Source organism: Nycticebus coucang, chromosome 16 (assembly GCF_027406575.1).
Source record: "Nycticebus coucang isolate mNycCou1 chromosome 16, mNycCou1.pri, whole genome shotgun sequence".
In the NCBI taxonomy this organism is placed as follows: Eukaryota; Metazoa; Chordata; class Mammalia; order Primates; family Lorisidae; genus Nycticebus; species Nycticebus coucang.
In genome coordinates, this window is record NC_069795.1 from 49,494,071 (window position 1) to 49,512,778 (window position 18,708).

Below are 18,708 nucleotides of genomic sequence, written 5' to 3' on the forward strand. Positions count from 1 at the left end.
AATAGTTTAGCAGATAAATTAATAAATGGGCAAATAAAAGAAAGACCCAGGGCTAAGAGGTTTACTTAGAACTATCATAAGATTTCTCTCTCAAATTGCACTCAATATGCAAAGCTTGAATGAGTTGAAATTATGATCAGAATTGAAGTGCTTGACCACAGGGTTGTCCTAAATACTAGATTAAACGTAATGAAAACCTCAAGTAAATACTTTTGGAGAAATAAGAACCAGGGTCACTGAGATCTGGAAGGAATTGGGAGCTAGAAAACCCCAGAATTTTGCAGAATAAGAACATGCAATAAACACATTAACACTGAAGAATAAATTATGGTGTTCGTCTAAGTATTTCTTAAGTGGAAAATTCTGAGGGTTTGACAAAGGACTAGAAAGTCTGTAGACTCTCCCATCAGACACGGTGCCAAGAGAAGACAGTCTAATGAAGAAAATGAGTAGAATCTTTGCAGTAGAAAAGGACTTGGAGTCACCCACTGGGTCCTGCCTATGCTTTTCTTCGTATTGATCAAGTATACTGAAATCAGGAACCACCCAGGGATTTCATCCAAATGGATTACTGCAGTGGCTACCTCTGCCCCCACTCCCTTGAAGGTGGAGATGAAAGATTCATCTCACTTTTGCGGACAGACTATATTCATCTTGGTCTGTCAGAAATGTTCCTACTTGAAAGAGTTTCTTGACATTGTTTTACTGCTCCCCCTGTTGTTATCTTCCCTGGAGCAGCTACAAGCCCAAAGTTTAGTACAAGTAAATATCACCAATATTCCAAGGTATAGCAATTTTATAAATTAACAAAATCATTTCAGATTTACTTTGCTAAATGTGGATCGGGAGGAATTCTTGCTAGATACTTATTTCATGAAGTCCTGGGTAAGGTGGCATTGTGCTGGTAGAAAGTCTGTAACTTAGAGATTAATGTTTCCCCTGTGCACTGGACTTGGGTAGTTCATTCAGAGAAGAGATGTTGAATGTTAGTCACAGAAATAAACTATGGGGAAAATTCTCACTTCATTTATCCTTTGAAGGATTTTTACTAAACTATTACATATTCTCTATACTAGGATTGTTAGCATTTCAGAGATACTTATTTCTAAATCATTCCAAGGTATTTTCTTAAATATCAAGCTATGATCTGTGAGGGATATATCACATTTTGCTACTGACCACTTGTGAAAATAAAGAAATCAAAAATGGTCTCATATGTTCATATAAAAGCACCAAAATTGGGCGGCGCCTGTGGCTCAGTCGGTAAGGCGCCGGCCCCATATACCGAGGGTGGCGGGTTCAAACCCAGCCCCGGCCAAACTGCAACCAAAAAAAAATAGCCGGGCGTTGTGGCGGGCGCCTGTAGTTCCAGCTACTCGGGAGGCTGAGGCAAGAGAATCGCTTAAGCCCAGGAGTTGGAGGTTGCTGTGAGCTGTGTGAGGCCACGGCACTCTACCGAGGGCCATAAAGTGAGACTCTGTCTCTACAAAAAAAAAAAAAAAAAAAGCACCAAAATTGTGGTATCACATTTTAGTATAAAAATATTTCAGACTGTTGAGGTAATAACTTTCGTTTAGAGTGAAAAATATAGCTCCATCATTCACTTTGCATCTGTTGTTTTCCCAAACATTAAAGACCTGGAACCTCCTACTGTTTTGGACTTACTTATGATCAAAATGAATTTACTGCTGGCTCTTCACTAAAGAAAAACAAAAAACAAACAAAACAACAAACAAACAAACAAAAAAACCCTATAGACTGTAGATCATTTACTATTATAAGAAATATGTTCTTTCTTTCCTCAAGGTCAACAGCATAGTGATCTCATTACCTGTCATGGGCTGTGCTGTGATTTTTTCAACCTCTGGTGTTTTAGATTCAGCAGGTAATGCCAAGGTTTCATTCTTAGCTAAAAAGTCAAGAGAAGAAACAATTTACTTCACTTCCTCCCAATAGCCTCCAAAAGTACCTCATTCAAAACCTAATTAACAGACTTAAAAAATCTAATCTAATCACATTCCTTCCTATCAGCCAGTCAGAAACTGTATTAAGCATTTCTAGCAGGGACTATTATATGACTGTTTTCAAAATTCTATGTTAACATTGACTTGCTTGCAATGTTTTGAAATAGTCCAGTAGCGTGAAAGAATTCATGCACCTTTGAGATACCCTATCATGCCATTTAGTTAATTCTTTAAGATCTGAATTGGCATTAGAGTGAGGAAAAGATTGTAACATAATATTTGTATAAATTTCAAGTCATTTTGATTCATAAATAGAATTTCTAGAGGGCACAGGTATTATAGCAAATGCTCCCTGGAATTTAACATTCAAGTACCACTAACATTTTTGTAAAAAAATTAAAGATTAGTAAATTTCAAAATGTAATAGGCTATGACACAAAAATTCAAAAAACCCATAAAAACAAATACAAAAGATATTTAAGCCTGGGTGCGGTGGCTCACTCCTGTAATCTTAGGACTCTGGGAGGCAGAGGTGGGTGGATTACTTAACTTCAGGAGTTCAAGATGAGCCTGAGCAAGACTCCAGTTCTAAAAAATAGCCAGGTGTTGTGGTAGGTGCCTGTAGTCCCAGCTACCAGGGAGACTGAGGCAAGAGAATTGCTTTGAGCCTGAGAGTTTGAGGTTGCTGTGAGCAATGACCCCACAGTACTCTACCAAGGGCAACAAAATGAGACTATCTCAAGAAAAAACAAAAAAACAAAACAAAAAAATGACTCAGCACCCATAGGTCAGTGATTAGGGCGCTGACCACATACACTGGGACTGATGGGTTCAATCCCGGCCTCGACCTGCTAAACAACAATGAGAACTATAACAACAACCAAAAAAATAGCCAGGTGTTGTGGCGGGCACCTATAGTCACAGCTACTTGGGAAGCTGAGGCAAAAAGAATTGCTTAAGCCCAGGAGTTTGAGGTTTTGTTGTTGCTGTGAGCTGTGACACCACTGCACTCTACAGGCAACATAGTGAGACTCTGTGAATAAAAAAAAAAGATATTTGAAAAATAGTCATGGGAAAAAGTTACTAACAATTAATAAATTCGAGTCACATAGACCGAATAGACCTTCTCTTTTGGTCTCTGTAGGAATTCAGTGTAAAGAATGAAATCAGTTTTGTTTTTTTCCTTATTTTTTTCCTTATGGAACTAGTTGGAAAATTTTATTCTAAAATTTAGATATTCTTTTTCAAAGAAACTATGCTTCTAAATTAAGAGTTTCCCAGTGACTATGATATTCCCTATCAAAAAAATGAAGAGTTAGGATTAAGTCTGTTCAGTTATTCGGCACTTTGAAACAGTGACCTGCTTGTAATGTTTTGAAATAGTCCAGTAGCATGAAAGAATCCATGCACCTTTGAGCTACCCTAATCATGCCATATGAGCTGATTATATAACCAGATAAGATTGTTTGGAATTTTATGGCTATCCAGAACTTTAATTTCTCAACTTTGACACTATTGACACTTGAAACCGGATAATTTTTTGAGGCAGGCTGTCCTATCTACTGAAGACTGTTTAGCAGCATTCCTGCCTGCTACTCATTGGATTCCAATAGCTCTCCCACAGTTATGACAACCAAAAATACTGCCAGACATTGCCAAGTATTTCCTGGGGGACAAAAATGCCCCCTGATGAGACCTACTGATATAATTGGTTCTCTCGACATTCTCTGAACACGAAAGTTTTATTACCTTCTGTGGTTCATTTAACTCTTATAAAGACCATTTTCTTCTTTTCAGTTAACGTGGGCACAACATACTTATTTGCTGTTTTTGGACTTAAAGTCATCTCTTCCACAATGTTTATAGAAGCAAGTCAATTTTCAATCTCTGCTTACTGAAGGTATACAACAGATTTCTACAAAGATCTAATTATTTGCAGGACTGATTTGAAATACTGAAAATAAGTGTCATAAATGCTAGTGCACTGGTCACTGATTGCCAAATGTGTGTTTCAGAAGTTGTAAGCATGTTTGCATAATAGAAATAATTAATGCCATTGTTCAAATTAATTTAGCGTGGACATAAAAAGGAACTCTGTGATAATTTAAAAAAAAGATCCAACATAATTTTACAATAAACTATACTTTTAAAATTTCTGTATTTTCTCAGTATTTTTTCCTGACATCTTTTGTTTAGAATTATTCTGATTGGTAAACATGGCAAAAAAATATTTAGATTGGCTCGGCGCTCCCATAGCTCAGTGAATGGTGCACTGGCCACATACACTGAAGGTGGCAGGTTTGAGTCCGGCCCAAGCCTGCTGAACACCAATGAAAACTGCAACTAAAATATAGCCAGGTGTTGCGGTAGGTGCCTGGAGTCTCAGATACTCGGAAGGCTGAGGCAAGAGAATCCCTTAAGCCCAAGAGTTTAAGGTTGCTGTGAGCTGTGATGTCACAGCACTCTACCAAGTGTGACATAGTGAGACTCTGTCTCAAAACAAAAAAAAAAAAATTAAGATTATGAATCTCTTACAAGCTCTAGCCCTGTTATTTTTAGCATGCACCATAGGTACCCTTTTTAAAAAAATAAAAATGATAAGATTTTCTTTGAATGATCTCTATTCAATGTCCTCTTCTCCTTCCAGGGTTCCTTCCTAGACTTTTACATGCAATTATCTGAAAACTTCAGCTTCTTATATTCAAAACACGCTCTTAAGCTGGCAATCACAATCTATTCTAGGCCATTAATGAAGAGAAGTGGGAAACTGCCTTCCCAAGATATATTATTTATATGATGTATTATTTATATATCACTAATTCTTTATAAAGGCATATTATATTTCTAAGTATGACATTTTAGACATCACAGAGATTGTTAGATGGAAAAGATCTTTGAATGGGGGACTCTTGACATCTCGTGAGCATTCACCTATCATATTGCACAACTGCAGTCTTGGCAACAGGAAAGTAAAATGCCATCAGAACATGGCCTAAAATCTAGGAAATTCCTTTTCCTCTTTATTCTCTACATTTTTCAACAACAATTGTTTCCTTTAATTTTTGGCATGCTAGTTCTTGGCTTTGGCCTTTGTATGTCCCTTGGAGATGTGTGTGTAATATTAACTTTCTTGTTTATTTCTATTATTCATATCATGTGTTCTTAGAACAAAGCTATTAACATTTCTTGATGTCCTGTGATGGGCTTTGGTGGAATGGGGATGTTATTTTTAGGATTTGTCACCTCAAAAAATGTGACTTTTCTGAATTGCAGTGATAATTGAGAGTTTATTTCTCCCTTGATAATATAAAGGGCTATTTATGCCCATACTCTTTTTATGAAAGACAGTTCTTCTGCACAGCATAGGCAACAATCAACAAAATGAAAAGCTAGCCTACGGTTTGAAAGAAAATATTTGCAAACCATATATCTGAAAGGGCTTGATGTTCAAAATATATAAGGAACTCATACAACTCAACCAAAAAAAAAAAGACAAACCCAATCCCCCAACCCAAATAACCTGATTAAAAAATAGGCAAAGGATATGAATAGACATTTCTCCATAGATGACATAAAAAATGGATAATAGGTATATGACAAGGTGCTCAACATCACTAACATCAGGGAAATGCAAAATTAAAACCAGAACGAGATATCACTTCACTCCTGTTAGGATGGCTATTATCAAAAAAGTGGGCGATAACAAGCATTGGCAAAAGTGTGGAGAAAAGGATATTTTTGCCCTGTTGGTGGGAATGTAAATTAATGCAGCCATTATGGAAAACAGTATGGAGGTTCCCCCAAAAATGAAAAATAGAACTACAATATGACCTGCAATCCTTTTTCTGGTATATACCAAAAGGAAATGAAATCAGCACCTCATTGAGATCATCTTTCCTCCCATATTCACAATAACCAACATATAGAAACAACCTAAGTATTGATGAATGAATAAAAAGGTTGTGGTATATTCACACACATGGGAATATCATTCAGCCTTCAAAAAGGAGATCCTCCCATTTACAATAACATGGATGAATCTAGAGGACATTAAGCTAAATGAAATAAGGTAGGCACAGACAGAAAAATAGTGTATTACCTTACTTATATGTGGAGTCTTAAAAAAATCAAACAGAGAATAAAAGAGTGGTTATGGGGGGTGGGGGCTAGGGAATGGAAGTAGAAAATAGGGAAATGTAGGGCAAAGGGGACTAAGTTGCTGACACGAAGGATGAATAAATCTAGAAATCTAAGAACAACATGAGGACTATAGTTATAATATTGTATTATATATTGGGAATTTGTTGAGAGTAAATTTTTGGTGCTCTTATCACATATATACAAAGGAAATCTATTTGAGAAAATGGACATGAAAATTTTCTAGACTATAGTAACTCTTTCCTTATGTATATCAAAACATCATGCTGTATTCCTTAAGTATATCCAATAAAATTTTTTTCAATTGTAAATGTTTTTTTGAAACACGCTCTATTAAGATGATATATTTGACAGATAGGGTTTTCCTTGGATTTACTGGACATTTTCAAACAATTTCTTCAGTGTGCAAAAGACTTTCCTTGTGTTAAATTTAAGATATTTTCTCAGAAAGCCAAATTAACAAATTCCTATTTGCGTAGTTCTTATTATTTGTATATTTACTATTTGCATTTATTTTTCTTTATTAAAACCATTCAGTCTTGAAGCACAAGTAAATCATAAAAAAAAAAAAACCACTTCCTAAATTAAAGAAAGTAAAAAGGCTCAATTGGTATTAGGGTAACATGTTGAATTTTGAAAAAAAAAAACAAAAAGGAAACATCTCTTTCTCTCCTTCAACCAAAGACAAGGAAGTAACAACTCCTAAAGGGGCCAAGTTGGGCCCCTGATAAGGGAGGAAGAATTAATTGCCTTGTCTGAGGTCCTAGGATGAGCAGGTACCATGTATGTACAAGTCACCATTACAGCCCCCGGGTTACTTGCAGCTCTGGCATGGAGAAATGCTTAGTAAGTATTTGTGGAATGAATATTGCCAAACAGGGGTTTGGGTCTCTCTTACTTCATCTGTACAATGTGATGATTTAATCATCTATTAAATGCCAAAGTTCTTAGCCAGTGCCTAGCTCAGGGAAAACATTCTGCACTTTAAAGTCTTGTTCAATTTCTACCATATCATGCTGATTCCTGTCATATTTAGCAACAGTCCAGAACATTCTCCAGAGACATTAGAGAGGTGGTTCTTAAAGTGTGGCCCCTGGACCAGGAGTGTCAGTGTCACCTAGAAACTTATTAGAAATGCAAATGATCAGGCCCCACCCCCAGCCTACTGAACCAGTGATGCAGACTTTGTTGCCCTCGGTAGAATGTCATGGTGTCATAGCTCACAGCAACCTCAAACTGGTCCTGGCAGTCTGAGCATCCACAAGTTCTTCAGGTCTGATGCTTGATCAGGTTAGAGATAGACACAATTCAGAGCCTAAGTTGATGCTGAGATACAGCAACCAACTTAGCACAATGACCATCACACTTACTCCCTGGGCCCTTTTTATGTGGATTTTGCTTTTATTATTGTTGTGTTTTATGATTTATAAACATTGAAATCATACCCAGTTCTTTCTGGAAGCAGGAAACAATGTCAGTCTCTAATGGACTTGACCTTTACATTAATTTTCATCAAAAATATCTAATGACTTCTTAAAAGAAAAATAAATATAATTTAGAACCATCATTCCATTTGGATATTATACCTATATATGTCTATTGTTTGGATAATAAATGTTTATTCTTCTTTTATGCATGTAAATATGCATATGTATTTTTATTTTTTATAATTTTCCATAAATACAAAATATATTTTATGCAAATATAAAATAACTATTGCTCTATAAAATGTTATTTATATGGATTCCAACACTTCAACCTCCGTGCCTCTACTTTGAGATCCTCAAACATCTCATTTGCAAGATTCCCTGGACATCCTAAGAACATCAGTGGTCAGTAATTCTAAGTCCAAATGTAGAACTTTTCTACTTACCTAATTGTGCCTTGAGTGCATCCGAAATCTCAAGCATTATGGATGTTGGAAGTTTTACACTGGTTTCATTAAGACCTGGGATAATAAGGTGAACTGCAAGGAAAGAGATGTAAATAAGATAAGAGGAAGAGAATAATTTATTTATTTATTTATTTATTTGTGAGACATAGCCTCACTTTGTTGCCCTCAGTAGAATGTCATGGTGTCATAGCTCACTGCAACCTCAAACTCAAATTCTGGGCTCAAGTGATCCCCTCGCCTCAATCTCCCAAGTAGCCTAGGCACCTGCCATAACGCCTGGCTATTTTTAGAGATGGGGTCTTGCTCTTGCTCAGGGTGGGTTCAAATTTCTGAGATCAGGTGATTCCCCTGCCTTGGGGAGTGCTAGGCATGAACCACTGCACCCAGCCTTAAGGCTTTAAAATGGGAAAATATATGACCATATCTTCAAAATAGAGCATTTTAAAAAAGATTTAGAACCAAACTACTAAATCTTCTGGCTTTAAATCCATAGACTCAAAAATTGTAAGATGGCTGCTTAAGATGTGTGGTGAACAAGAACATAATTACCAACAATAATGATTTTTAAAAGAGTAGTCCAACATGAAGAAGCCTCTCATTACCACGGACAACCTTGTGGGCAGGCAGGGTGGGTGCCATCATTCCCCTTGGGCACAGGCTAGAGCTCTCTCTTTAACATACCATGATAAAGGTAGCATTGTTTGGCTCCTGGCCAGGAGTGGACACAAGCCAGGATGCTAAACAGTGAAAGGAAATGAACCAACATCAGTTTAACAGAGCTGCTTATGGTATAAAGTTCCATAAAGGCCCTATTATCAAAAGATAGCCTGATTTGCTTTATCTAGACATAGATTTCAAGATTGACTCACCTAGTATTGCTCCTCCAAAGGGGGTCTTCTCTGGGGATTTAGTTGAAGCCTTGTGAGTAACATTCTGAATCACTGTTGAAGCACAAAAAGACCGTAGTGTGATAAGGAAAAAACGTGGGAAGTAGTAAAAAGCTAACAAGATGAGGCCATCTGCTCAGGGAAAGTTCTGATTTAACTTTATCAATTAAGAGAAAAGCAACTCTGTGGGGTGGCTATGCAGTCAACAGAAGGATTGGAAGAAACACCTTACCTTAAAACCGGGACCTTTAAGTAATGAAAGGCTATAATTCTATAATAAAATATTCCATTACAATTATCAAAAAGTTCCTTCCATCTCCATTCCCTGTAGCCTACCCTTTCCCAAAATTAATCAGAAGTAACACAAAATGAGACAATAACTCAGTAACACAGAAGTTAGAAAATAAATATTTGCAAAGCAAAGAATCTTTGGGTAATTTCAATACTACCTGACCCTATTTTCAGAGTACAAGAAGGACATCATAGTCTCTTAAAATTGATAGCTATTTTAAAAGCCCTATCTCTCCTACCAAAAATCTCCCTGGAAATAATAAAGATAATTTAATAATTTGAAAAGCTGAAAGCCAAAATAAAAACAACTAGATATAGAAATAATACAGTATAATCGTTGCAACCTGGACACCTTTACTTTCCCTAAAGTGACCACGAAATCAGTTTTCATTTTCATTATTGCAACTATTCTATGAATGATTTACTGCGTGTATGATAACGTAATCCTGGGCAAAACTCCACGTATTTAACTGACTCATTAAAGTTCAATGCTTGACTGCATTAACCCTAGATGTCTGATCAGTGTGACTTGCCCAAAGTTTGACATATAGGTACAGGATGCCAAATTACCTATTAATATCTAATTCACTAGACTGTACTATTTTCTCTTTCTAAAAAGCAACAGTTAGAAATAACTTTTTTTCTGAAAGACAGTCAAAAAAATTGAAAAATATGTGCTATATTTAATTATATTAGTTAGAAAGTATGTTTAAAATAGTTCTTAACATATATCCAGAGCAAATTACCTTGCTTGATGATTGTTATTGGAATAAGCTTCTTTGGGACATATGCCGGCTGAAAAGACAGGGGCAAAATCAATTTCTGAGTCAATGTTAATAAGGTTTTTTTTTTTTTATTTGTTTGTTTGTCTTTAAATCAGAGAATAGGAAGCAGCCCTTTCTTGTCTTCAATGAAGTCTCCTGTGACACTGGCTTAGTAGTCACTTCATAGGTCTTCAGTGCATAGATCCACCTCTGTTTTTTTAGACTCACTTGGTTTCCCCATAACTATTGAAAGGTATAACAAAATCAAACTCTTCAGAACTCCCATTAGTTCTGTTTACTTAGAAGTTATAAAGGAAAGAAAAGGAATCCTCTGGAATTAGTTGATTTTTATTACATCTAAGCTGTGACTCAGCCAAATTCTGTCATTATATTCTCTCTCAAAAATATGCTTAGTTACAAACTAATCTTTAAAACCAATAAAGATCAATGAGATGTACCCAATTGCTGCTACACTACAGACACCACAATCACGCCAAACTCCTGACACCAGGTATTTATTGCCCGAGACATTTGAAATTTATTTTCAGAAAATTTAAACTCCATATTATTAGTAACAATGATCTCCCCACTATGCAATAGCTCTCAAAAACTTATTCCTCCTGCCTAACTAAAAACTTTGTACCCTATGACCTTGTTTCCTCTCCATCCTCCAAACCCCAATAACTACAATCCTACTGTCTACCTCCATGAGTTCAGCATTTTGGAGAATATTATATGCCTGCTATGGCAACCTGCAGCCACATGGGAGCCTCTGGTGGCAGAGCCATGTTATCTTTCCAGGTGCTGACAATTGTTTCTGTTCGGCCTTTGGCTACAATTACAAAGGTTTTTGAATGGCCTGTCCTCTCACTTGGCACACATTGTGCAGAATACGAAGTTTTTCTAGATGCTTGACGCTAGCGGAAATGCCTACCACTTGCTGTGTTCTCTTTCAATTGCTTTATACCACTTTTTATTTCCTGTGTTATAATGATTTGTTTTGAACAACCTTTCAAAAAGGACAAATAGAAAATATTCCCCTCTCCACACAAATGGAACAAACTTCTGAATTCTTAGTTGAGTACAGACCAATGTTCTGTTAAGATGATGACACGAATATATGTATAATATGCACTGCCAAAAATAGGGGAATCATTTAGGTGCAAGATGAAATTTTTTCTATACCTATATCTGCTCTTTTGCCTGATCCACAATCCAAAAATACACCAAGATTGGACTAATGAGCAAATACCTGCTTCACGACAGGTAGATTTTTAAAAGGCATTAGCAGAGCCCCGCTACGTTGAGATTCCTATTCCTCAATGGGAATCCTTTTCCTGTGTCTTCTTATAAAGTATGTGTAGGGAAACATCTGTTATCTGGACTCACTGCAAAATGAAATCTCTGATAATTCCCAAAACGTAGTGTTTAACCAATTACAACCCAATTTTAACTGAACTGTTTTATATACTATGTTTTAAGGAAGATACCACTGACCTTGCCTTGTGCTCCTAGACTTGCTACTACCAACATCTATTAATGTGCTTTGGAGTCACGAGGCCTGACTGCAGTGGGTAAGTTGGTGGCAAGGTCGCCACAGGCTGCTGTAGTTCTGGCTGATCCTTGGATACCACCCTGGCAGCGACTTCCTTTCTTAGCCATTTTCCTGCTGGCTTTCTTTTCTCTGCAGCTTGTCAGCCCCAGATTCTTGCAGCGAAACCAATTGTTCCTTCCTTCCACAATTCTCGTGCCTCCTTTCATTTGGCGAATATGTTTCAAATGTTTGTTATGTCAGAAGTAAGCACATTTCCCTCCTGCTCTATAAGAGATACATTATTTTTTCTTCATTTTGAGATATCTTCACCCATAAGAACCCAGGATGGTCTATACGTTGAGCAGGATGTTTAGTTAAGAGAATTCATTTTTGTCATTTTTCTGGGACGCTATGGCCAGGTTCACAGTTGATGGCACTCAATGGGGAGAGAATGCTTGCATGGTAGGGGCAATGCCCCTGGAGCCAAATCCAGCATGCTTTTTTGGTGATGGATTAGGGAAAGCATAGACTTACTTGGAAATACCCATGGCAGCAGCAGCCACGCAGAATGAGGGACTTGTAATTTACCCTGCAAGATACTAACTTCTTCCTGATATTATTTTGAAAATTAGCTTTAATAAAATCAGTGATAACACAAGAATGTTATTTTTTGTAGGTTTGCTCATGTGACATTTTTGTGGTGTCAGAATATTCATTATAGATTTAACTTTATTTCCAGGCCCTTGCAATAAAGAGTAGCTATTCAATGGGGGAGTGGCAAAGGATTGCTCAAAATCAGATTTCAATGACTCAAGAGAACTTGGGCATGTTCGATTCTGGGCTTTATTCATTTTAGGATGTTCTAATGAAAGTTATAAATCATACTGACTCAATCTGACATGTGGCTAAAAGAGTATCTAACGTCCTACTTTTGAAAGTCTTCAAATTTTTGGTCAACTAGAGAGGTATCAGATATACATCTTTGACAATATAGTGGCCTACATATATATTTTTCAAATTTCTGCTTAAAGACAAGTATTACTAAGAATAAAAGGATACCTGATACATTTACTATACATAATTTTAAAGTGTTGGGGGGGGGGCATAAAGGTAATTCTCTCTATTTGATAACTGTTGCACTTCAAAAATTGGCACCATTTCTTTTTTTTTTTTTTACTGATATAGATGAGGATTTCTTAAAATATGGGTGGATCTTTGATGGAAAAAATATGATAAAAATAGATGTCATATTTTAGGAAAACATTGATTCTAGGGAAATTTGGATTGAATAATTAAATTTGCATTTTAAAATCTGTTACTAAGTGCTATATATACTTCAAACATTGATTTTGTTTAGTGAATTTAAATACATTTTTCAAATTATAGAAATAATGCATAAAAATTTTAGCCATTGTTATTTTTTGTGTGTGTTTTTTTAATAGCAAACCTAATCATAAATGTTAGGTTTTACTTTCACAAAAAGAGTATACTAGATTGTGAAAAAAACAACACAGGTATCGTGATAAGTGTATTTGTTTTTGCCTGCCTTACATGGGTCTCACATGATACAAGTGATATTATATGGCAATAATTGTGGTTTTGTTTATGCACACACCCTTCCTCTAATTTTTCTAAAAATGATATTGAAAGCACTTAACAACTGGTAGAACAAAGGCATTAACCAATCAGAAAAGACCCCTGCTGCACACCCCTGCCATAGCTCTCCTGGGGTTTGCCAGCAGAACACACTCCTAGATATGTGATTTACAACATAAGGCAACAAGAAGGATATGATGAGGCTGCACTTAATATTCAGATTTTTAGCCTAAATATTATTTATCTTTAAAAAAGGATAGCCTAAAGTTCAAATTGTTTTTTTTCCAGTACATTTTTACCTCTTTTTGGAAGGTGTTAAGATTATAAGATTCAGGGTGTAACTACGTCTATCTGAATGAAAAACATTTTTCAATGTGTCTTTTGCTTGAAATCCTGAAAGCAAAACATCTGGAATTAGTTTCATATCTTTTGAAATTCTGCGTGCTAAGATCAGTTTCAAAGAAGAGATGGTGAATATTTGGATATAGACATTATTTGGACTGTGCAGAATCAATTCTGTGTGGTCACACCCATGGTCAAAGGTTCTTTTTCAACTTTCTCATGTCCCACAGTTACCTGAAAGGTCAGATGTCAGTTTGTGAGACTTTTTTTTTTTTTTTTTGGTGTCTAGAAGGAAATAATACAACTTCTCAAAAAAAGCCTTAAAATATCTTTTCAATGAATTTGGGTTTTCCTTTGGAAATAACCAAGAGTTTTAAACTACAGCTCATCAAAGCTGGCTAGGATTGGGGGCTGCTCCGCCTCACAGCTTGAAGTGATAAAATGTCTGGCCCTGTGTCACAGACAGGGGTAGTTCCTTTTTAGCCAGTTCTATCATGGCTGTTTATAATGAGTAAAAAGAAATTAAATTCCCTGGGAGTAAAACGTCAATCATCTTTCCCAATCTTGCTGAGTAACTCAACCCTAAATGAAATATTCTGCCAAAAGAAATACGAATTATTGAGACATGATAGCTGAAAAGAAGGAATGAAAGAAATGACATCATTGAGTCACATGAAAGATCATGTATGCCAGCCCAGCCAAGAGGGTAGGATACAAGATACATTTCCTAGGAAACCATCCACAACAAAGAACAGGGATTGTTCTAGAAGAGGATGGAAGATCCACTCTGTGCACTGTTCTGCCTGTGAATACGGCATGTTTACATTTCCTACACCATGTTGATGGAATTGACAGACAGAGGCAAAGGGACATTAGGGATTGGAACCATTGAATAGATGGAGCTAAACCAGCAGATTAATTGTTTGAAAAAAACTACCGCATAGCCTAGATAGAATCTAACTATATAATGCAGTAAAATAAAATGCACATAGTTTAGCATTTACTTATGATAAAATCAAGCCTTTCATAAAACTAAGAAAAAGGGAGAGAAATATTTATCTGCTCTCTGGATAAGGAAGGTCTTTATAAAATAAGATGCAACAACAATGGAAAAGTCTGATCATTTGATTAAACAAATTTCAAGACTTGCCTAGTTAAAAAATTCCCCAAAACAAAACTAAATAATAACAAATGTAAGAAAAATATTCCTAGATGGTATCACAGACAATGTTTCTTTAATCTATAAAATCTTTCAATAAAAAAACCCAAAAAACACCCAATAAATAAAGAGCTACAACTAAATGCCATTAAATGGAAAATACAAATGAGTAATAAACAAATGAAGAAAGTACTGCCTTGTCAACAATTAGAGAAATAGAAATTAAAATAACTATGTTAAAGTATTATATCAGCCAAAAATGTAGTGATGAAAACATATAAGGTTGACATTCAGCATACTGTAACAAGACAGATTCTGATACATTGCTGGTAAGATTATAAATTGGTACAACCTTCCTGAAAAAAAATTTGGCCATGCATATTAGAAAGCCTAAAAAATGTTAAAAATCTAAACTGTTAATTTCCCTCCTAATTTTAAGAAATCAATCAAGAATCCAAACAAAGCTTTATAAGTGTTCATTTTAACATCACTTACAATTAAAAAACAATTAGAATAAACTTAAAAGCTTGCTAATTGGAAACCAATTTAGTAAAGAAGAGCGTATTTATATGATATAATAAATAGCAATTAAAATTATGTTTATGAAGAGAATTTAATGCCATAGTTTGAGAACAGCAAGATATGAAATTGTACATATAGTATGATTTTAATTTTGTAAGGAAAATATGTTTAGGAAACAAAATAAAAGAAAGCTTTAATAGTAGACTGGTTTTCTGCTGCTTTAAAAGGTAGCTTTGTTACAGTAATCTTGTTAATGCTTCCTTTCCCACTTTTAATTTCTGCATGTTTAAGTATTAAATATTTAGGAAAACAGCAAAACCCCCAAACAAAAAACCAACCAACAAATAAAATAAAGAAAAGAAAAAAATTCAGGCCCGGTTTTACCTAAAATTTCCTCTCTTGTGTTTAGATTTGAAATACATCAAAATACTTAACTGGCAATCATAATAATCTGATAATTATGACTTGATAATAATTTCATAAAGAATACACTTTCCTGCCAATGAAAATCACAAAAATAACATTTGCCTTAGAAGGATTATCTCAGTCAGTTCTATTTTCTCCATGACCGTTTTCTGTCAGTGAAAATCCTTTTTAAAAGTTTTTTTTGGATTTGGGCAGCTGAGTTATCTGTGGGAGCAGATAGGTACTGAGGGTCTGCTCAGTTCCATGCAGTGCAGAACCATCCAAGGGCTGGCATGCTCTGGCCCAGGCAACTGTGTGGAAACAGACAGACCAGCAGGGCCGGGCTCCAGTTGTGGGAATGCCTTGACCTCCTCTTGGCACCCAGCCACCAGGAGGAACTTTGGAGGCAGATGATTCCAATCCACCTCCCCCATTACTGCCACCAGAAGCTCCCATCCAGAAGGAGAGTTAAAGGACAGAAATTTAGCAAGTAACCTGGTGGATTAGAGCTGTGCCAAGATAGAAGGTTGAAGAATGCACATCAACCCTGCTGAGGTGAGCTGCAACCCCAAGGATACAAACAAAGGTACAATATCCATTGCCAAGTGGACAGGAGTCCCATCCCCCATGAGAATTGCTGAGAGTACTCCATACAAATGAGCAGAGTTCAAAGTCCTCTCATTATATCCCACGGGAGAGACCCTCTAAAAACTGGACCTACTTCCCCTACTAGGGTGCCATGGCACTCTCCTGCCAGGCAAAAACTGTATAAAACTGTATATATTCTCTATATTCTCTACCTGAAATTCTGAACCCCCAGCACTCCCCTCCACTCTCACTCTGAGGTATGGAAGCCTGTCCCCCAGGAGTCCAGATTCTTGGGTATTTTCTTGAGAGGTGTGGACAGGGCATGGACTGCTGCTGGTCAGTGCTGATTCTGCACCATGGGAGTGAGGAGAGGATGGTCAGCTGAGCAGGAACCATATGGGAGTGGCAGTGCACCGAGGCACACAGCAGCAGCCACAGCAGCAATAATAGGGCTTACCCCTGGATATTCCGGAGTCACACCCCCTGTCTCTTTGGGCAACCAGAGGAGGCCGGGCATCTTCTCTGGTGGCAGCCTCTGGTGGAACAGATCTGGACAGAAATGCAGGCCCCATGAGTAAAGGGTTTGCCTGAGGTGGTACTGGCCTGGGTAGAGAGCAGGGACTATAATACGCATGCACAGATCCGGCAGACTCCGAGGGCAGGGCTGACCCAGAGAACTGCTGTACTGAGCCCGGGACGCACCCGGCCCTCAGGGGATCATTAGCCGAGACAAAGAAGGTCAGGCAGAGGCTGGAACTGACTGCTAACAGTGCTGTGAATACAACTATGCAGCCGAGACCAGGCAGCCGCACAGACAGGGCCTGAGGCACACGTTCTGTGAACTCAAATTAGCTTCTCTTCTGAAGGAGAATATGGCCAGGACAGAAACAAATTCTGCAAAGTTGTTCTGTTCTGTCGGTAACATCAATCAGGGGCAGGGCTGGAACTGAGTAAACAGTCCCAGCCTCCATTAAGCACCCAAGGTTGTCAGGCCTCACCTCCCACTGCCGGATAGTGGCAGAGAGCAGCGGCCTGGCTGAGGAGACATAAATCTCCCTCTGATTCAGGCAGGTGCAAACCCCTGGAGTATCTGCTCATTGGAGGCAACTGGGTCACAGCCCTGCGGGGTTATCAGTGACTGGGTGTGACAGAGGTGCAAGGTGGGGAATGACACATCAACCTTCTGAGACAAATCTATTTGCTGGGTGGGTCCTACTGACCTCACGGAGCACCAGAACGAGTCATATTTGAGTTGTCAGCAGACCCCTGCGATCTAGTTGCCAGAGAACATTTGAACTCTCCCACCTGAGACAGGTGTTGACTGAAACAATTGATTTGGACCTCTTGAACTGGGCCAATCACCTGAGGACTATCCAAGTGGTACCCTGGGTGTGCAGTTGTGAGAATGTTTGATTTGCCTTTTCTAATTGTTGCCTGTGGGGAGCGGAGTGACTTAATTGCTGGTATTTCTCCACAGCTGAGACTTCAACCCAGAGTAACTGATTCACTAGGGTAGGACAGACACCAGCTGAAAACAAGACAGAGACATTTAACCCTATCACACCAAGCAGGTCCCCAGTTTCTCAGGCTGTAGCACTGTATGGGTCCTTGGTAAAGCTCCAGGGGAAAAGGTATAAACACCAGTCCCACTGTTGGGCAAAGGGCTGGTTGATCATTACTCCTGGAGCCCCCAACCCAATTTCTCTTTATCTGCTCATCTAGTCAAACAGTGTAAAATAATCATGAGGTGGAATCAACAGAAAAACTCCAGTAACATGAATAACCCAAGTAGATCAACCCCCACAAGGAAAGATATGGCAGACGCAACTGAAGATCCCATTCATAAATAGATGGCCGAAATGTCAGAAATCGAATTTAGAATTTGGATTGCAAACAAGATTAATAGAATGGAGGAAAAGTTGGAATTAGTAATTCGAGGAGCAATTCAAAAGTTATCTCAAGAATTCAACAAATTTAAAGACAATCACCAAAGATTTTGACACATTGAGGCAAGAACGTGCAGCCCTCAAAGATCTGAAAAATACAGTAGAATCCCTCAGTAACAGAGTCGAGCAAGCAGAAGAAAGAATTTCTGACATAAAAGGCAAAGCTTTTGAATGCTCCCAAACTCTCAAAGAGGAAGAGAAATGGAGAGCAAAAATGGATCATTCTCTCAGAGAGCTCTGGGATAATTCAAAGAAATCTAATATCCGCCTCATAGGAATCCCTGAAAGCAATGAAGTGGCTTCACAAGACATAGAGGCTCTTCTCCATGAAATTATGAAAGAGAATTTTCCACACATGCCAAGAGATTCTGAAATTCAGAGATCAGAGAGTTTCAGAACCCCAGCATGACTCAACTCGAATAAGATATCCCCCAGGCACATCATAATTAACTTCACTAAAGTTAATACGAAGGAGAAAATTCTGAAAGCAGCCAGACATAAGAAAACCATTACCTACAAAGGGAATAATATTAGAATGACTGCACATCTCTCTGCTGAAAACTTTCAAGCCAGAAGAGGGTGGTCATTGACTTTTAATCTCCTGAAACAAAATAACTTTCAACCCCAGATCCTGTATCCAACTAAACTGAGTTTCATT

At 37.5% G+C, this 18,708-nt stretch overlaps 1 protein-coding gene across 7 annotated transcripts in view; it reads right to left on the minus strand.

Moving 5' to 3' along the window:
* The window catches only part of ABI3BP (ABI family member 3 binding protein), a 258,235-nt gene that overhangs the window by 123,414 nt on the left and 116,113 nt on the right, over positions 1 to 18,708 (minus strand). For all 7 annotated transcript variants that reach the window (XM_053565779.1, XM_053565785.1, XM_053565783.1 and 4 more), the window contains exons 7-10: positions 9,941 to 9,989; positions 8,886 to 8,957; positions 7,996 to 8,088; positions 1,832 to 1,909 (exon numbers count right to left, since the gene is read on the minus strand). In XM_053565779.1, coding sequence (XP_053421754.1) covers positions 1,832 to 1,909; positions 7,996 to 8,088; positions 8,886 to 8,957; positions 9,941 to 9,989 — 292 coding nt within the window. The remainder of the gene's footprint in view (positions 1 to 1,831; positions 1,910 to 7,995; positions 8,089 to 8,885; positions 8,958 to 9,940; positions 9,990 to 18,708) is intronic.